Source organism: Desmodus rotundus, chromosome 10 (assembly GCF_022682495.2).
Source record: "Desmodus rotundus isolate HL8 chromosome 10, HLdesRot8A.1, whole genome shotgun sequence".
In the NCBI taxonomy this organism is placed as follows: domain Eukaryota; kingdom Metazoa; phylum Chordata; class Mammalia; order Chiroptera; family Phyllostomidae; genus Desmodus; species Desmodus rotundus.
This window is the reverse complement of record NC_071396.1, coordinates 62,681,911-62,702,709: the sequence shown is the minus strand read 5'-3', so window position 1 is coordinate 62,702,709 and position 20,799 is coordinate 62,681,911. Positions and strand designations below refer to the sequence as shown.

General features: G+C 35.5%; 1 protein-coding gene across 4 annotated transcripts in view; it reads right to left on the bottom strand.

Moving 5' to 3' along the window:
• PTPN2 (protein tyrosine phosphatase non-receptor type 2) overlaps positions 1–20,799 on the bottom strand; it is a 137,964-nt gene that overhangs the window by 44,215 nt on the left and 72,950 nt on the right. For 3 of the 4 annotated variants that reach the window (XM_024580254.3, XM_024580255.3, XM_053912533.2), the window contains exons 3-5: positions 13,234–13,334; positions 4,999–5,097; positions 1,218–1,355 (exon numbers count right to left, since the gene is read on the bottom strand). In XM_024580254.3, coding sequence (XP_024436022.2) covers positions 1,218–1,355; positions 4,999–5,097; positions 13,234–13,334 — 338 coding nt within the window. The remainder of the gene's footprint in view (positions 1–1,217; positions 1,356–4,998; positions 5,098–13,233; positions 13,335–20,799) is intronic. The other variant, XM_045187778.2, reaches the window with a different exon arrangement.

Below are 20,799 nucleotides of genomic sequence, written 5' to 3'. Positions count from 1 at the left end.
GTTTCAGAAACAGAGAATGACATCTACACCCTTCTCCATTTTAATGCCACAAGTAGATGAGGTACCTGGGATAAATACAAGAGAAGACAATGCAGAGAACCTTGAGAAGTTTTTGGAAATGCAGCTGTTTCTGGAAATAATGCTATACAATCAAATAGCTGTTCATGTGTGTCAATATAGCTTAAGGCATATGTAAATGGAATAGTTGGTGCAGAATAAACATGGTAAGGGAAATTTAAAAATAAGTGTAAACCTAGTAATTCTCATCCCTGAGCCTCCTTAGATGACCTAAAAGGGATCACATAATAAGCTTGGTTATGGATGTCATGGGTAGCTGGGCCTGGACCTTAAGCACATAGTATGCACCTATGCTTACAGTATGCAATTAAAAACAGGTGTTCCACGAGATCAACCATAACGTATTTTTAAGTATTGAAAAAGTACTTTTATTTATATCCCTTCTGTTCTCTACAAAGCTTTATTTTTTGTTAATAATTGTGTTAACAAATTAATCAACTTAAATGGTTAACTAAAACAGTATCTCACTTTATAAAGTGACTAGATACATTCTAAAAGTCATTTTATGGCATCCTATTTTCTAGTTTTCTTAGTTTCTAATTGCATGTCAGAATCACTATCATTTCATATTTTCTACTTATTCTAACCATAACACAAAGAATGCAAAAGAAGTAAGTGGAGCAAGGGGGAGAAATGCCTTGATCCCCAGCTTGACAACAGCAGGCTCACAATACACCATTTACATCTATCTCAACCAAGTAACAATTCTTATATTTCTGGAAAAAATCCAAGTATATATTCTTGAGAATACAGGCTCAATTTACTTCACCATTTTTCCCAATTCAATAATGACAAATTTCTGTGTGGTGAATCACTTGAGTTAACAACATTCCAGTAAGTTATTTTCTTAAATAGCTTGCTACACTGAACAGTAAGTACCAACAGCTGTTGTTTATTTGGTGCCTACACTGCATCAGATGCTTTGCATGCACATCTTCACTGGATCTCCATAACAGTCCTGACAGGCAGGAATTATGATCCAAATGTATGTGCTGCTCCAAACTTCAAATCTAATAACAAAGAACACCTGAAAAACTAATATAATATTGTTGTCAACTATAACTTTTAAAAAATTGAATAAAGAGTAATTCTTAAAATCTTCATATAAAATCCAATCTTTGGGGCATGAAAAGTCTTACATTGATATTTTCTAATTGCAGTAGATGTACTGTATAATACGACTTCACATCTTCTGACAAGAACTTCACACTGAATCCTGTTTCTTTAAACAGCATCTCTCGGTCGTCTTTTGTTGGCCAGTACTGTGCACATTTAACCTAAATTTAAGAATATGTATATATATATATATTTTTAGTATATAGACATTATAAAACCATAAAAAATTTGAAAATAAAAACAAATGACACATATACATGCTATTGTTTTCAACTATCCAAATCTAAGAATTTGATGTTTAATCTATTTTAGTTAGATGGAAATTTTATAAGACCAGGTTTGTAAAATTTTCCTATAACTTATACACTAAAGAAGCCATAAGCAGATATAATGTTAATAAAATAAAAATGAATTTGTCACTTCTAAAGCATGATAACTCATAGTTTAACAGCATACTGGCATTTACTTTGTTTCCAACAAACTCTTGCAAGAATCTTATATTCCAAAAATATTTTAAAAGGCTCTATTTTACAAATATTTTTCATAAATGCCTATAAGTCTGCTACTAAATACCACATATCTAGAAATAACACTGCGTTATCTACTTATTAAGTCAGGGAAGGGAATTAGACGATAAGCCTACTTCACCTACAGTTGTTACATTTTGGCCAAACTACTGATATGAAATTTGTTTGTGGCAATATTAAGTATCTTCTGAAAACCCAAATTATGGAGCTAGCAGACTGAGGCAAGGTGAGATAAGAGTCATTTCACTAATAGAACACATCATTTCAGAAAAGGTTAATTAAACTAAAAGGAACTGCCCTGGCTGGTGTGGCTCAGTGGATTGAGTGCTGGCCTGCAAACCAAAGGGTTACCAGTTCAATTCCCAGTAAGGGCACATGCCTGGGTTGCAGGCCAGGTCCCCAGTAGGGGATGCATGAAAGGCAACCACACATTGATGTTTCTCTCCTCTTTCTCCCTTCCTTCCCCTCTCTCTAAAAATAAGTAAATAAAATCTTAAAAGGAACAGAGATGTGAATAAACAGAACAGAAACATCTTAAAAGGAAAAAGAAAATTTTTTTAAAAAATGAAGAGGGTAGCAAATAGAATTAGAGAGACATTGTACCAAATATAAAAATAGGCAAAGAACCCTGGCTGGTGTGGCTCAGTGGACTGAGCACCGACCTGCAAACGAAAGGATTGCCATTTCAATCCTGAGTCAGGGCACACGCCTGGGTTACGGGCTGAGTCCCTAGTGGGGGGGCATTCAAGAGGCAACCACACATTGATGTTCTTCCCTCCTCCCCTCCTTTCCTCTTTCTCTAAAAATAAATAAATAGAATCTTTAAAAAAAATAGGCAAAGAAAATCTAAGATATGTATAATAGGAAGACCCAAAGAACATCAAAGCAAGCAAGGGAACAATAAATACTAAAAGCATGATTCAACAATTTTTTCTTTAAAAAAGGAAAAAAATATATCAAATCACATATTGAAAGAGTACACTATGTCCCTGGAGAAACTGACCCAGAATGACCAACACTAAGACATAGTTGGGTAAAATTAACAGAATCTAGATTAAAAAAAAAAGTGATTTCTTAAAAAGAAGAAAAAGATTTCCACTTGACTTAGGTAGTAATTTGTAATGCCAGAAAGAAATGGAGTAACATATTTAAGATGATCAAAGAAAATCAAATGTAACCCAAGGATTTTATGTCCTACCAAACTGACTTTAAGCATTAGGACAGCAGTTCAACTGTCATCAACATGTCAGAAATCAGGGGCTATTTTTCCCAAGAGTCCTTCCTTAGGATCCACCAGAGAATGAGCTATAGACAGTACAAATGGAGATACATCAACAAAGACTGGTGATGAACATTAAATACACATTTACATGTAGAACTAGGATTTTTAAGGAACATAAGAGAAACTCTAGGATGTTATATACTCTGAGAATGTAGGTAAAGTACACCTTTAAAAAACCAGAAAGGGAATGAGGAAAACAAAAATATGTTCATCATTTCTTGGTAATCATTTTGGTGATGGAGTTGACATTGTTTTTATGAGTAATCTCTGTCTGTAATTTGGGACAAAGTAAATGGGTCATTAATTCTACATCCCTAGTGTCTTTTGAGAACCAAAATCCTTGGTGTAAAAATAGAAGGTAAGAAATATACGTTAGAAAGGGTTAAGCTAACCTCTATAGCCCTAAATTTGAATTGGAAGTTATCAGTATGAACTCTTAAGGTACTGTTATCTCAAAACACAAACACATTTTTCTCTAGTTCTGTTCACTAAAAAGCTTTAAAAACAATGAACATCTCCATAACAAGACTCTTTAAAAAAAAAAAAAAAAGCCTGATTCTGTGAAGAGTTTAAGATGAGCCCTTAATATGTAATTATTTCAGATAGCAAAAGGGCTATTAAGGACTCTTAGGTTTGTATTAAAAGGACTCAGGGCCCAACCCAAAGAGATTCCAATGAAGGAACAGTCTGACTACTCATAAGGATAATAAGTGCAATGGAGTTAAATGAATAAAATATTCTTAAATCCATGAGTTCATAATAATTGATACTGACCCCCCCCCACCACCGCCACACCAAAAAAATCCTAATTGGTCACCTTTTGAGGACACTAGAGAATCAACTCTGTTTCGAAAACTGCTTTTCCTATATAAAAGTGGTCCAATAATTAGCATGGAAAACATTTTTTATACAAGTATTTCAACATAAACTCAAGAAAGAATGATAAAGTTGGAATATCACTACTTTGTAACCCTTAATTAAGGAACTAAGGACTAAACAACAATGACTGCTAACATAAAAAGAAAGATAATCAGACAGTATAGGCCTTTTGATAAACGAAACACCACCACCTACCTATGAACTAATCAACCCAAATAATTATACCTAAATCTTATTAGGTATCTAGATCCAACCACCATAAATATGATTTCCAATTTCTGGTGGCAATCTTACTTTATCAATACAGTAATAATACACCACAGTGAGGAATGAAACTAATAAATCATTTAGTCTGCAATGCTGACAATGTTGTCATCACTTAATTTTTAAATCATATTAGGAACCACGACGAGCCACTGTAAATGAATACTGGAAATTCTGGTATGTCAATGCCACCTCAGATTAGAAATAAATTAGAAAAATTTTCACCTCCACAGAAATCCTGCAACTATAAATTTAGAAAACAGTATGAATCAGGAATCTGAAGAAGTAAAGTAGTCCAAGATCTTAAGGCTAGAACAGATCTTAATGATAATATTTTCCAATTAGCTTGTTTGACAGAAAATGAATCTAAAGCTACAGAAGTTAAATAACTTAACCAAAGTTATACAACTAATTAGCACTGTGTTTAGATTATACTGCAAATTTCAAAAATTTCCCACTATTTCATGACCTAAGAGCAAATAATAATTTATGAAGATTTTTAAAATCCTGTTACTTTAATCTTTCATAAAACTTCCAAGATTCTGATGATAAAAAATTGTAAAAATTCTAATAAAGCCTAGGTATTCCCAAGTTCTATGTATACTACTAGTTAGTATTTGTTCCATTACATTTATATCTTGGAGGACAGTTGTCTGCAATTGTTACTTACATATTAAAACTATGAAAGGAAAAGGATTCATTAGTTTTTCAGGTCAGAAACACCCTGACTACTAGCCTTCAGTAATTAAAGACCAAAAGTTATGAATAAATATCCCAAAAGAAATATGAAAATATTTATAAGCTAATGATCACAAGCAGTACACTAAGTTGTAAATATTAAGTATTACTCACCGACTCTTTCTCCACAACTCTGTTTAGCATGACAACTGCTTTCGTTTTTTGCTGCCAAACCATGAGCCAGAAATGACAACCTGTATTAGGAAGTGGGCCCTGTAAGAACAGCCAAGAAAAAGTATATAAGAGACAGGTGATGGAGCAAAGCTCAAGGAAACTCCTTCAAGTGTGGTTCTGGTTTGAGAAAAATGTACTGATTGTAATTAGCTAATCAAAACTTTATATCCACTTGAATTAAAAAAAATATGTCTTGTACTAGTTAGGATTATCAGTTATAAATCAAAACTGACTTTTATTCACTTAGGCAGAAAAGGAATTCTTCAGACTATCGGGTCACTTTCAGAGTTGACAACTGGAAAACCAGACTTGGGCAGAAACAAATGTCAAGGAAAGATTCTACCCAAAGAAGAGTCAGCCTGGGCTGTACAATGCTCCTGACACTGTCAGGTCTACCACCTTGCTTTGCTGACACTGCCATACAAAGATGGCTGTGGCACTCACATACAACCTGTAAGCAAACCAGAGTCAAAATCACAGGTGGGAATACCTGACTGCTCTAGCTGCAAAGGAGGTAGGCAAAGGAAATTTCTGTCCCTTTCAGCTTCCACAGCAGAAAAAGAGGAGGCTCTACCTCCCATAAATCAGGGCAGTCCAGAAAAGAGGAAGTTTGTGCTATCACTGGCCAGCCAGCCAACAAAAGATTTCCAGAAAAAGCAGAAATACAAAAGTACCTGAACTACAGTAAAACTATTAATCTACAAAACCACAACATGTATGGCCTCAACAGCAGACTTAAAGGGGTGATGGTTCATATTACAAATTGCCATGAGAAAAAAAATATCATATTGTAATATGTACTTCCAATTATCTTCACATTATGTAAAATGGTAGAACAAAGGGCAAATAAGAGATGGAAGGCCATGCCCAAATTATAACTAATTTCAAATAAGCGAAGGTTAAAATAAATGAGGTTTTAATGTACCTAAAGCAACTCAGCATGCAGTTACCTCATAGGGCAGTGTGGCAGAGTGGAAAGTTAGAGGCACAATGAGGACTTGGGGGCCAGGTCAGCCTGGAGCTTCAGCTCCAAAAGTAAAACAAGGTAATTCAAGCAATACCAGACTGAAAGCATCTTTAAGGCAATTGTATTCCCTGGTATGTAGCAGATGCTCTCAAATATTATTTGAATTAATAAAATCTAAGCTTCTAAGTTATTTAAATAGTAGAAATCTAGTGAGAATCCTGGGAAACTGCAACCTAATGCTTGAAGATACTTTTCTCACTCAACACACACAGTTTATTACTTGATGTACTTCTAAAACAAAACAAACACTGTAAAGGTAAAAATAGCAATGAGTAAGTCCCCAGTAAAATGAATACCTTTTCTTTCATCTAAAAACATGGATGTTATCAATCCACCAATGAAGTCATCCCTTAGTGTGTACACTGAGAATGTGGGGACAAGGGTTTACCTCTCAGCTCTTCCACTTACCAACAATACTACCAACCTTCTTCTGCAAAATAGAGATTTATACCAAGAGACTGATATTTTTTTAAATTCATAAAACTCAGGGGAAAAGATAACTTAAAAAAAGGCTATCAGAACAGGGGAAGTTTTAATAAACATTTACTATCTCTAGTTTTCTCTATCCTTTGAAATATTTTCCAAGTATGTTCTCTTTCCAAAGTACAAGGAACAAGGACAAGAGCAGTCTTAGCCTTCAAAGAGCTTACAAAGGAGGCGAGAAGTACTTGTCCCACTAACTGAAATACATCAAGTGCTGCAAGAGCAAAATGTAAACTACCTGAGCTTTGGGAATAGGAAGGATATTACATCAGGGCCTTGAACATGAAGAGGGCACTGACTCAGAGAAGGGGAGGGAGTTGGGGTCCATTCCAAGCATCAGGTGACGCATGTGCATGTTTAGGACGTATCTGAGAAAAGACAGATCTATGAAGGAAAGGGGAGGTAGGCAGCAAAAAACCACACCTGTAGAGTAGTAAAGGATCTTCCATTCAGGCAACAGTCACCAAATTTGTTTTAAAGAGTGATATGATCAGATTTATATGTTACAAAAATAATTATGGTGGCATTATTAAATATGGATTAGAAAGGGAAGGACTGGTGACATGGAAATAAGTTAAAAAGCGACTGCATCAGAACAAAAAAAGTTTGAGAGGTCTAGAAAACGGCAGAGGCAGAAAATGAAAGGAAAGGATCCAGAAGATGATAGTTTTTAACCCAGAGGAGAAAAATAGGAAAAAAGGTAAATTTTCAAAAAGGCTTGGTTAAAAAAAAAAAGGAGTTAGATATAGAAAATGTGGAATTTGTGATGCCAATGAGTCATCTGGCTAAAAATACCAGGTAGAGACCTGGAATAGAGGGGAGGAATTCAGGGAAGAAGAAAAAGATGAAGAGAAGCTTCTGAGTTCTCGTGCTCCAAATAAATGCAGGGGCTCTGTCAAGACAGAAATAGTTCAACAGGGACAGGAGGTTTAAACATAATCACTATAGAATTAATCAGACATTTTCTTTATCCTGATGGGATTTAAGCATTTTATAAAAGGATTATTATTACTACTACTACTAATAAAAAGCAATAACAAATTCTACAACATACAATCCATGGAGTGCTTACCATAGTAACAGGTACTATATGAATTTCTCTCAACGTCATTCTACAGACATTATAGGTACATATAATAACACAGACATATAAGACTGAGGCATGAAGTAACTTTTTCAAGATCGCATAGTAATTTTAAAACAGTAGAGTTGAATGATTAAAGAGTATAAATCATGGATCCTGTGGAGACCATGTGGTTTCAAATTCTGGCCTCATCTTGTTGTACGACACTGATAAAGTTATTTAATGTCCTTGGGTCTTTTTAGATGATTTTTCATGTATAACATAAAGATATTAACAGCATTTACCACAGAGGATAAAGATAATAACTGTATTTATCCTGAGGCTAAAATTATATAAAACATAAAATACAAAAAAATGTTACAGAATTACTAGCTGTTATTAATTTTACTTCCCACTAGGATATAAAGTTCTAATAGCAGGGTTTTTATTAATGTCTCTTTTATTTGAACAATATCTGCTAAAAACTAGGTACTCAATCAATAAATCTTCATTGGATGAATGAATTTGCCGACCAAATGAAGTAGTGGGACCAGGATGGATACTGTGAATCCAGAGTCAACACTCTCTCTCTTAAGACACAAAGATTGAAAATATGGTGCCTGAGAGCTGAAGGTCACGCATGTAGGCTGAGATGGGTAAAAAAACCTAAATCAGAATCTGGAGAGACACCTATATTTTTAAGGACCAGGATGAGAAAATAGATAGATAGATAAATGAGACTAGCAAAAAATAGAGAAGGTTGTGATAAGGATCTAGGGTATCCCAGACAAGAAAAAGCTAAAGGAGTTCATTACCAGCATTACAAAAAATGTCAAAGGAACTTTAAGAGATAAAGCATATAAATAATAAAATGGTAATAACTACACACCTATCAATAATCACTTTTAATGTAGACAGAGTAAATGCTCAATCAAAAGACAAAGGTTAGTTGAATGGATAAGAAAACAAGTCCCATATATATGCTCTCTATGAGATCTGCTTCAAATTGAAAGATGCACAAAAACTGAAAGTAAAGGGATAGGAAATTATATTTCTGGCAAATGAAAACAAACAAACAAAAAAATAAAGCCGGCACCCAGGCTGGTGTGGCTCAGTGGATTGACTGCCAGCCTGTGAACTGAAAGGTTTCCGGTTGGATTTACAGTCAGGGCACACACCTAGATTGCGAGCCAGGACCTCATCTGGGGGTGTGCATGAGGCAACCGACTGAACATCATTTTTCTTACATATCAATGTTTCTCTCCCTCTCTCCCTGCCCCCCAAATAAATAAATACAAAATATTTTTTAAAAAGAAATAAAGAAAAACAAAGCTGGGTTACCAATACCTGCTACCAAACAAAATAGATTTTAAAACAAAGGCTATAATAAGAGAAAAGGAATCCTACTTCTGATTATCTGAAGAAACCCAAAACACTGAATTGAAAAGACACAGGCATCCCCTATGTTCATCGCAGCATTCTTTATAATAGCCAAGATATGGAAGCAATCTAAGTGTAAAATATGGAATCCAATCTAAGATGAATAGATAGAGAAGATGTGATACTAAATAAATGGAATATTACTCTGCCATAAACAAGTATGAAATCTTGTCATTTGTGACAACATGAGTGGACCTAGAGGGTATTATGCTAAGTGAAATAAGTCAGACATAGAAGGACAAATACCATATGATTTCACTTATATGTGGAATCTAAAAAACAAAATAAATGAACAAATAAAACAGAAACAAACTTACAGATACAGAGAACATTTTGATGACTGTCAGATGGAAAGGCGGTTCGGGGAAATGGGTGGAAAAGGAGAAAGGATTAACATGTACAAACTGCTGATTATAAAAACAGTCACAGAGATGTAAAATATAGCATGGTCAATAATATTATAATACCCATGATGGTGTCAGGTGGGCACTAGATTTATTGGGCAATCACCCTTTGTAAGTTATATAAATATCTAATCACTATGTGGTATACCTGAAATAATATGATACTATATGTTAAGTGTAATACATGACAACAAAATAATTTTTAAGTGTATCTAGCATAATTATTCTTTTCTAGCATTATAGTTTTACCAAATAGAAAGTAAATTTTTTAATTCTAAAAATAAGTTATTAAAAAGGTCATTAATGCTCATAGGAAAAACTTAAAATATTACAGAAAGGTAGTAAATGGCAAATAAAAGTCTCTAGTCATAATTCCCAGAAACTGGCTAGTGGGTTATATATAATTTATTTAGCCAGTCCCTTATTGGTCATTTCAGTCCTGCTATTCCTGGTCTGATGCTATTACAATTAAAGTTGCAAGAAACATCCTCACATATATGTTTATGTCTGTATGTATTTGACTACTGAGTATTATAAATTTGTAAGCCTCTGCTGTTCTGACAAGTAAAAAGTGGTAACTGATTGCTGGTTTAAATTTGTATCACCTCAATAAAAGGGCTTCCGGCCAAGATGGAGGCATAGGTAGACACACTGTGCCTCCTCGCACAACCAAAAGAGGGACAACAACAATTTAAAAACAAAAAACAACCACAACTGACAAAAAATCGAACTGTATGGAAGTCTGACAATCAAGGAGATAAAGAAGAAACATTCATCCAGACAAGTAGGAGGGGCGGAGACGGGCAGCTGGTGGACCCAGTGAGGTGGCGGGACAGGACGGGGCAGGCCGCCAGGCTGCAGCTAGCAGCCCCTGCAGCCCCACATTCGCACATAGATAAACCGGGAGGAACAGTGGGGGAACGAAGCAGACCACGCAACCCAGGGCTCCAGCACGGGGAAATAAGGCCTCAAACCTCTGATTGAAAACACCCGTGGGGGTTGAGGTGGCAGCAGAAGAAACTCCCAGCCTCACAGGAGAGTTCGTTGGAGAGACCTACAGGGGCCTACAGCATGCACAAGCCCACCCACTAGGGAATCAGCACCAGAGGGGCCCAATTTGATTGTGGGTAGTGGAGGGAGTGACTGAAATCTGGCAGACAGTGGAGCAAGCGCTGTTGTTCCCTCTCGGGACCCCTCCCCTACATACAACATCACTGTGCTGTGATGTAGGCTGCCTCGCCCTGGTGAACACCTAAGGCTCCACCCCTTTACCTAACAGGCATGCCAAGACAAAAAAAAAAAGGCCCAAATGAAAGAAGAGATCAAACCTCCAGAAAAAATACAACGAAGCAACAAAGAGATAGCCAACCTATCACATGCACAATTCAAAACACTGGTAATCAGGAAGCTCACAGAATTGGTTGAATCTGGTCACAAATTAGATGAAAAAATGAAGGCTATGCTAAGAGAAACAAAGGAAAATGTACAGGGAACCAATAGTGATGGGAAGGAAAATGGGACTCAAATCAACAGTATGGACCAGAAGGAAGAAAGAAACATCCAACCAGAAAAGAATGAAGAAACAAGAATTCAAAGAAATGAGGAGAGGCTTAGCAATCTCCAGGACATCTTGAAACATTCCAACATCCGAATTATAGGGGTGCCAGAAGGAGAAGAGGAAGAACAAAAAATTGAAAACTTATTTGAACAAATAACGAAGGAGAACTTCCCTAATCCTGCAAAGGAAATAGACTTCCAGGAAGTCCAGGAAGCTCAGAGAGTCCCAAAGAAGCTGGACCCAAGGAGGAACACACCAAGGCACATCATAATTACATTAACCAACATTAAGCAGAAGGTGAGAATCTTAGAAGCAGCAAGAGAAAAGGAGACAGTTACCTACAAAGGACTTCCCATAAGACTGTCAGCTGATTTCTCCAAAGAGACCTTACAGGCAAGAAGAGGCTGGCAAGAAGTATTCCAAGTCATGAAAGGCAAGGACCTACATCCAAGATTACTCCATCCAGCAAAGCTATCATTTAGAATGGAAGTGCAGATAAAGTGCTTCTCAGATAAGGTCAAGTTCAAGGCATTCATCATCACCAAGCCCTTATTATATGAAATGTTAAAGGGATTTATCTAAGAAGAAGATAAAAAATATGAACAGTAAAAGTGACAGCAAACTCACAGTTATTAATAACCACACCTAAAACCAAAACAAAAGAAAACTAAGCAAACAACTAGAACAGGAACAGAATCACAGAAATGGAGATCACATGGAGGGCTATCAACAGGGGAATGGGAGGGGGAGAGAAGGGGGAAAGGTACAGAGAATAAGTAGCATAAATGGTAGGTAGAAAACAGACAGGGGGAGGGTAAGAATAGTATAGGAAATGTAGAAGCCAAAGAACTTATATGTATGACCCATGGACATGAACTACAGGGGGGGAATGTGGGAGGGATGAGGTGGGCAGGATGGAGTGGAGTGAAGCGGGGGAAATGGGATAACTGTAATAGCATAATCAATAAGTATATTTTGTAAAAAAGTTTGCAAAACAAAAAAATTTAAAAAAAAATTTGTATCACCTTACCAGAAAAATTGAGGATCTTTTCATATGTATATTACCTACTTTTCTCTTTCTCTTTGAACTGTGAATTTATATTCTTTACCAGTTTTTTCACAGATTATTTTTCCTTTTCTGTTTGATTTTCTGTTCTGTTTGAAGGAACTCTTTTACTTCAAGCAAAAGAAATAATTAATTTTAGTTTCCTGTGCATTAGAAATAGTCTAACATATTATAGCTACATTCATTTTAACATCTTTTTACCACATTCTGATCCAAATAGAGTTTTTAAAAATCTTAGTATTATGAATGTACAACCTATCTTTGGAATTTTAAAAATCATTAACTAGAGGTAATTACATTACTGTTAAAATGGTCTCTGTTATTCGATAAATAAAGGGTGGTTGGTGCAGATAAACCAAAATAATTTCTGTTATCACAGAATAAAAGAAAAGCAGTACTGGCCAATGTGCCAAGAAGTAATCAGGCAGAATACCAAAGAGAACTAGCTGCCAGGCTGTCTGTTCTTTCCCCAGCCAGTCCTATGGGCACCTGGTCTCAGCATCCCCACTCTTCCCTGAAGAAAGGCCAGACCACCGCCTAGAGCATGTCCATACTTAGGGGTGTCCAAGCTTTTGGAATCTCTGGGCCACTCCGGAAGAAGAGTTGTCTTGGGCTATACATTAAATACACAAATACTAACGAAAACAAAAAAAGTCTCACAATGTTTTAAGTAAATTTATGATTTTGTGTTGGACCACATTCATAGCCATCCTGGGCCACATGCAGTCAGTGGGCCATGAGTAGGAAAACCCTGTGCTAGCAAGAGGAGTACAGAAGAACTTTTCAAAGGGTCTCTGGTTATCATGCAGGTTATCTGAAGAGAAACGGAAGATTAACAAAGGCTTTGTATCAAGTATAAAGCAAAGAAGATTATTTGCCTGAAAGAACTGGCCTGAGCCATTTCATTAAAATTTTTTCCTTTACAGAATGTATAACATTAAAATTAACTTTACTTTTATTTTAAATATACAAAGCTGAAAAATACTGTAATTTCTACAACTCATTAAGAAACAGTAAAAAAATAAAATAGCATTTCATTTCTAAAAAGTCAAAACATTCTTTTAGCTATATTTTAAAGTAGACCAATCACAAAAACTGCATTGCCAGATATCTGCTCCACATAACACCACTTGCCTGTGTTAAGATGTAACTCCTTTGCGCCTCTTCTATATCAACTAAGCTGGCATTAATATAATCATTTTCAGCATTTTGCAGTTTAACACGACTGTGATCATCTGAAAAAGAGAATGATAAGCCATAACTGTCACTTCAACCTTGCCATTAATATTCTAGGTATTTATTTATAAAATGAAAAGAAAAGAACCCTAAAGATTCCACAAAAATAGTACTAGAACTGATAAATGAATTCAGTAAAGTACCAAGATACAAAATATGTATTAAAAATTGATTACATTTTTATACACCATAATGAATTATCAGAAAGTAAAACTAAGCAAATAATCCTATTTACAAATACATCAAATACCTCTGAATAAATTTAACCAAGAAGGTAAAAGACCTATACTTAAAAAGTTATAAGACACTGAAGAAGATACAAATAAAAGAAAGCATGTACCATGCTCATGGATAAGAAGAATTAATATCATTAAAATTTCCATATTACTCAAATCAATCTATAGATTCAATGCAATTCCTATCAAAACACCAATGGCATATTTCACAGAACTAGAACAAATAATGCACAAATTTATATGGAACCATAAAAGACCATGAATAGCCAGAGAATTCTTGAAAAAGAAAAACAAAGTTGGAGATATCATGTTACTTAGTATCAAACTATATACTATAAGGCAACAGTAATCAAAATAGCATCATTCTAGCATAAAAACAGACAAATATTACAGATCAATGGAACAAAATAGAGATCCCAGAAATAAACCCACACCTATATGGTCAATTAATATTTGACAAAGGAGGCAAGAAAGTACAATGGAGTAAAGACAGTATATTCAATAAATGCTGTTGGTAAAATTGGAGATACATGCAAAAAAAAAAAAAAAAAGAAAAGAAACTAGCCCACCTTGTTTTACTATATAAGAATAAAGTCACAATGAAGTAAAGACTTAAATGTTAAGACTTGAAACCATTAAAATTCTAGAAGAAAATATAGGGAGTAAAATCTCAGACATTTCTCTTAGGAATATTTTTTCTGCTATATCTCCTTGAGCAAGAGAAACAAAAGAAAAAAAATAAACAAATGGGAATACAGCAAATAAAAAAGTTTTGCACAGCAAAGGAAACCATCAACAAAACAAAAAGACAACCTACTCAGTGGGAGAAGATGTTCACCAATGATGTATCTGGTAAGAGTTAACATCCAAAATTTGTAAAGAACTCATAATCCTTAGCACCAAAAAACTAACAATCCAATTTAAAAAATGGGCAGAGAGCCTGAATGGACACTTCTCCCAAGAGAACATACAGGTGGTCATCAGACATATAAAGACGTTCAACATCTAATTGTCAGAGAAATGTTAATTTAAGCCACAATGAGATTATCAACCTCGCACCTGTCAGAATAGCTATCATCAATAAATCCATAAGCAACAAGCATTGGTAAAGACGTAGACAAAAGGGAACCCTTAAGCAGTGTTGGTGGGAATGTAGAATGTGCAGTCACTATGAAAATCAGTGCAAAGATTCATCAGAAAATTAAAAACAGAACCACCTTATGACTAAGTGATTCCGAGTCAGGGTATATATCTGAAGAAATCTAAAACACTAATATGAAAAAATATATACACTCCTAAAGTCACTGCAGTGTCATTTACAATAGCCCAAATATGGAAGCAATGCAAGTGTCCACAAATACAGGAGTGGATAAAGAAGAGATAGTATATACAATGAGGTCTGTCCAGAAGGTATCCAGCCAAGTAATATGAAAAGTACAGATGTTTATTGAAGACGACACAAGATACCAGAAACACTGTACACAGGACAATGATGCTTCAGTCCCCTTCAAAGTAGGCACCATGGGACCTAACACAGTTCTCCCAGTTGCCATTAGCTACCCCATCATATTTTCCTGAATCTCATTGATGGTCTGAAATCTCTTCCCTTTCAAAGGTGATTTTAGTTTTGGGAAAAGCCAAAAGTCACAGGGTGCCACATCTGGGCTGTAGGGGGCTGAGTTACCTGGGTGACTTGATGTTTTGCCAAAAAACTGCAAGAGACGTGATACATGAGCAGATGCATGGTTGTGATGAAGCTGCCAATCACTAGCTGCCCATAGCTGCAGCCTTCTGAATCATCCAAATGGTTTCCATGGACGAATGTTCAAGCTCAAGGCAAAATTTGTTGCAGATTCATTGCTCTACTTGCACAGTCATTTTGAATGTGACAGCCACACAATACACATGCTAACTCAATAGCATCTACCACCCCCACTGACTTGTACAGTGAAGTCATCGTTGTTCACACACGCACATTCCAGTCTACTCTCCTTGGCTGCCAGGTTACAATGATGTCGCACAAACCATTCTTGTTACATTAACAATGGCTGGATTTTTTCTGGACAGACCTCATATACATAATGGAATATTACTTGGCTATAATAAAAAGAATGAAATCTTACCATTTGCAACAGCATGATGGACCTAGAGTGGCAGTTTTCAATTGGTGTGCTGTAAGAATTTTTAAAACATGCCAATTCCTGATTATTTTATCAGGGCACTGACCTCTTTTCCCTTAGATTGTCAAATATAAAAATGACAACAGCCAACACAGCAACTGACGTCCAGTGTGAATGAATGAAGATTACACCTATTTTATTTTGTCAGACTGGCAAAAATATATATTTTTTGGTGTGCCACAGAATTTTAGTATTAGTTTGTGTGTGCCATGAGATAAGAAGGGTTGAAAATCACTGATCTAGAGGGTATTATGCTAAGTGAAATAAGTCACAGAAAGACAAATACCATATGATTTCACTTATATGTGGTATCTAAAGAACAAAACAAACAAACAAAATAGAAACAGACTAATAGGTACAAAGAACAGACTGATGGTTGCCAGAGCAGAGGAAGGTTAGGGGAATAGGTGAAAAGGGTGAAGGGATTAAGAAGTACAAATTGGTGGGGGGTTGAGGGGAAAGGTTAGGTGGATGTGGAAGGGGGTATAGGAGGGATAAATGGTAATGGAAAAAATACAATAAAAAATTAACTTAAAATACAAATTGGTAGTTACAAAACAGTCATGGGGATGTAAAATACATTATAGGAAATATAGTCAATAACATTGTAATAGCTATGTATAGTGCCAAGTGGTACTGGAAATATCAGGGGGAACATTTTATAAAATATGTGACTATCTAACTACTGTGCTGTATACCTGAAACAGCACAAAATAATATTGAATGTGAACTGTAATGAAAAAATAAAATTTTAAAAATAATAAAATGACAGAGAAACAAAACAAAGGACAAACAAATTAGTACCACAGGGAAGTAGAGTCAATATCAAGTTATTCCTTTTTTTAATTTTAATTTTTTTAACTTAAAAAAAAGTTATTTATTTATTTTTAGAGAGGGAAAGGGAGGGAGAAGGAAAAGGAGAGAAAATCAATGTGTGGTTGCCTCTCGTGCATCTCCTACTGGAGATCTGGCGTACAAACCAGGTATGTGCCCTAGACTGGGAATCGAACCTGTGACCCCTTGGTTTGCAGGCTGGCTCTCAATCCACTGAGCCATAGCAGCCAGGGCAAATCATTCCTTTTTTTTAAAGGAAGTACAGCACATTGCTGTTTCTCTCCCTCTCTATCTCTCTCCCTCCCCCTCTCTATAAAGGTAAATAAATAAAATCTTAAAAAATAATAATAATGGAAATACAAAAATGTAATTCTTCTGTTTGTTACTGTGGTGTTGGAAGGGAAGAACTTTTGTTTGTAGATTAACTATTATAACTAGAAAAATTGTCCAAAATGTAAAACACAGTAAAAAGAATAAACACCTGCCTTCCTAAAAGTAGAAGAAACACTTAGATTCTTGGTGCCTACAACCTGATAGGGCTGCCTACCAGAAAAAATGTGGGGGGATGGGGAGTGGCCTCAAATAGATGAGACTAGATTTCCACAGTAACTACATCTTATTTTCTTCATTCCTTAATAGACCTGCATTCAACTACTGTAGTCCCCAATTATCTGCTGGGAATATACTGCAAGCCCCCAGTGGATGCCTGAAACTGAAGCTAGTACTGAACCCTCTCTATGCTATGTTTTTTCTTATACATACCTATGATAAAGTTTAAATGATAAATTAGGCACAGTAAGAGATTAACAATAATAACTAATAATAAAATAGAAAAATTATATACTGTAATAAAAGTTATGTGAATGTGGTGTCTCTCAGATGACCAGTAGGGCTACCAAATGACTGAAGGACAGATAGCATTTACAGTGTGGAGATGCTGGAAAAAGGGATGAGTCTGTCCCAGGTGGAATGAAATGGATGGAATTTCATTAAGCTACTCAAGAGGGCACACAATTTAAAACTTATGAACAGCTTCTTTCTAGAATTGTCCATTTAATATTTTCAGAACAAGTTTGACCATAAGTAACTGAAATCACAGAAAAGGGGTCTACTGTATATTTAAATAATTTTTAGCACTCAACTATATTCAGAATAATGCTAAAAATATCCAAATACAGTTGCAATATTCCAATTCTTTCAAAGACAACTAAAGATGCTTCATTACTTAGGTTGTGTTATAATAATTTAGGTATAATTCTAGTTTTTAAAAGTAAAAAATCTCACAGATTTAGAATTTAAGCTAATTTATGTGTTGAGTACAAAACATTACCTTGTATCATTTGAATGGGAAAGGAACAGAAGCGTGACACAGGGATAAGAACAAAATTAACATTAATTTAGAATCCTAAATATACAATGGTCAGAAGCCTATAACTGAATTATAAACTGAATACATATTTGATCTTTCACTCTGGAGGATATATTCTATTATAAACTGTTTCCAAAGAAATCTATACTAAACATCCATTCTCTTCCTATTTTTAAGCTAAAAAAACTATTTACAGTATGTCCACATGAAAGAAAGCATTAAATAGCTTTAGTTTCACACATCAATTTATTTAAGATGTTTTTGCTGGACTGAACCCAAGACCTTTGTAAATATTACATGTCATTTGCCAACAGGAAAAACTAAAATCTTGTTATAGTAAATCACTTATACAAGTGTTCTCGGAAAGATGATGTCAGCAAGCACTTTTTTTAAAGTCACTTTTTTTTTTAACAGTTTAGTCACCTTTTAACTGTTATATTATGCGAGATAGCAGAAAGGTCCACTACCTAATTAATAAAAAATAGAGACCATGTTATCTCCTAGATAACAAACATCAGGAGAATAATGCACACTTTTAGAATATTACACGATTTCTAAAATTGAAGATCCACTAAAATATAACACCAAAGGAAAGCATTCCCACATGTTGTAATCACAAAAAGAATACAAACCCCAAAGGTTAATCATATGTATTGCACAACAACAAAACCAATTTGGCCAACGGAAGCAAGAATCCATAAAAACTGGGAAGGTTCCTCTTGAGGGTGCTGGGAATTTGGTTACCCTGCATGTCTCCATCCCAGAACCTTCCACAGCTTTGGAGGGAAAAAGTCCCAGAGAAAGACCTTCAGTGGCCTTTTTAAAATTTTTTAGGTACTTGACCCCCTCCCCTCAGGACTGTTATTTTTTCTCTAGCTTTAGAATCTACACCGGGGAGTCACTTCAATTCATTAAAAACACCAGAATCACACACCATTAAAGCACAGATCTATTCCTTAGATCCTCAAGTGTCTGACCAATGGGAGGAAGCAGGGGCTACCTGAAAGGTACCCAGAGTCCTGCAGAGCCTGGCTCCAGGCAGTGGCCCTGCTTCCCTCTAACATTTATTGATATAGAGTCAGCAGAAGCAAAGAGAAAATTTTTCTTTAGAAAATATTCCGTTAGAGAAGACAAAAAAAAAGAAGGCAATCCTTTGGAAAACTGTATGACTATTTATAACTTTCCATTGGTGTTGGCTAAACCTGTATTTTTTCTTCAGGACTGATTAAAAACAAAGTTTTGAAATATACCTACATCATTAGATATTTATTTTAATTCTTATGTTCTATTAAGGAGATTAATAAAAACTTAAAAGTATATATAACTTTTTGACTCAGAAGAGAATCTATGTAGAGAAAAAGCATGAGAGATTCAGGTATTAAACATAACTTTAAAGCTATCTACAAAGACATTAAGTACACACATTTGACAAACCTTTTTTAGGAGAAATTGTGACTTTATGATTTATAGTCTCTAACAAAGATAACAAAAAGGAACAGTACCTCTTCTCCAAATAAGTCACATAATGTATGGTTTAAAATATCTGTGAGAGTGGACACTGTCATCCCCTTACAACTGGGGAGTCAAATGTCTGCTTTCCCTGCCCCATTACTATCAGTCAGCCCCAAATCTGTGAACTGTTCTTTCCAAACCAAACTTGCGCCTCCTGAATTAGAAAAAAATAAAGGAAAAATAAATAAATAACACCCCCCCACACACAGTTACATGCTTTCTTCTATCCTATTGTTTATTCTGCCCAGGAACCTCTGAAATGAAATTACCAAAATACACAGGCCTATAATCTCTGGGCTACACATAAGTCCCAAGGCCCACAGTATTTTATCATTATTTAAGTATATGGTTATCTTCCTGTTTCCTATCTTTTAAAGGATCCAGCAAAGGGAGAAAAGTGAAGATAGTTCAAATCATATTGGATGATACACCACAAAAGCAACAAACCACACTTCACAGGAAATCTTATTTCTCAACATCTAATAACACCAAGAGCAAAACTATCTAGAACATACCCTTAATTCTTATCACTGAGTGCATGAAGAAATGCAGACCCAAATACAACTGTGCCTTATAAGTTGTATAAAAATTAAACAAATTTCTGATGAAGATTCCTTCACCTCCCACCCTCAAACACATGTTTTCTGAGAAATGGTTTCATCTGTCAAGAAATGACTAGCTGTGGCCTGAGCTGACAATACAGATTTGCTTCCTCTTTCAATACTGTCACAATAAGCTTAAAAAAAAAAAAAAAAACCCTTCTCCAGTTTCACCTAGTTTATCATTGTTATAAAGACATCTCCTTTTGCAAAGTCTACCATGTCAAATAGGATGGAGGACTCACGTTCATCATAAAAACCCTCAACAGGTTACACCAAGGCAGAGATCAAGACTAATGAAAATAAATTGGGCAAGGAGAAGACCTAGGTTTGTGAGACTTATGAGATTACACACTGCCCACAAGACATGGTCTCTCTTGGATACATCCAAGTTGGTTCCTTTACCATCCTTTCCACATACCCTGAGTTGTTCCTTGCATTGCTTTTCACATTGTTCTTCACCTCAGGTATGACTGCCATCTTCATCTCTGTCACACAAACCTCAAACAATCACACCTCAGGTATGATTGCCATCTTCATCTCTGTCACACAAACTTCCTTGAAGATCCAGCCTGTGACCTATTTTTTAAATATAGCCTCTTTTGATGGAGCCCCCACTGTGATGGTCTGTTGTGTTGTTGTTTTTTTAACCACCAAAAAACAACACTTTATGGGGTGGCAGCACTCTGCCATCCCAGGAGATGATGGGAGCCAGAGTCGCTTGCAGAGATTGA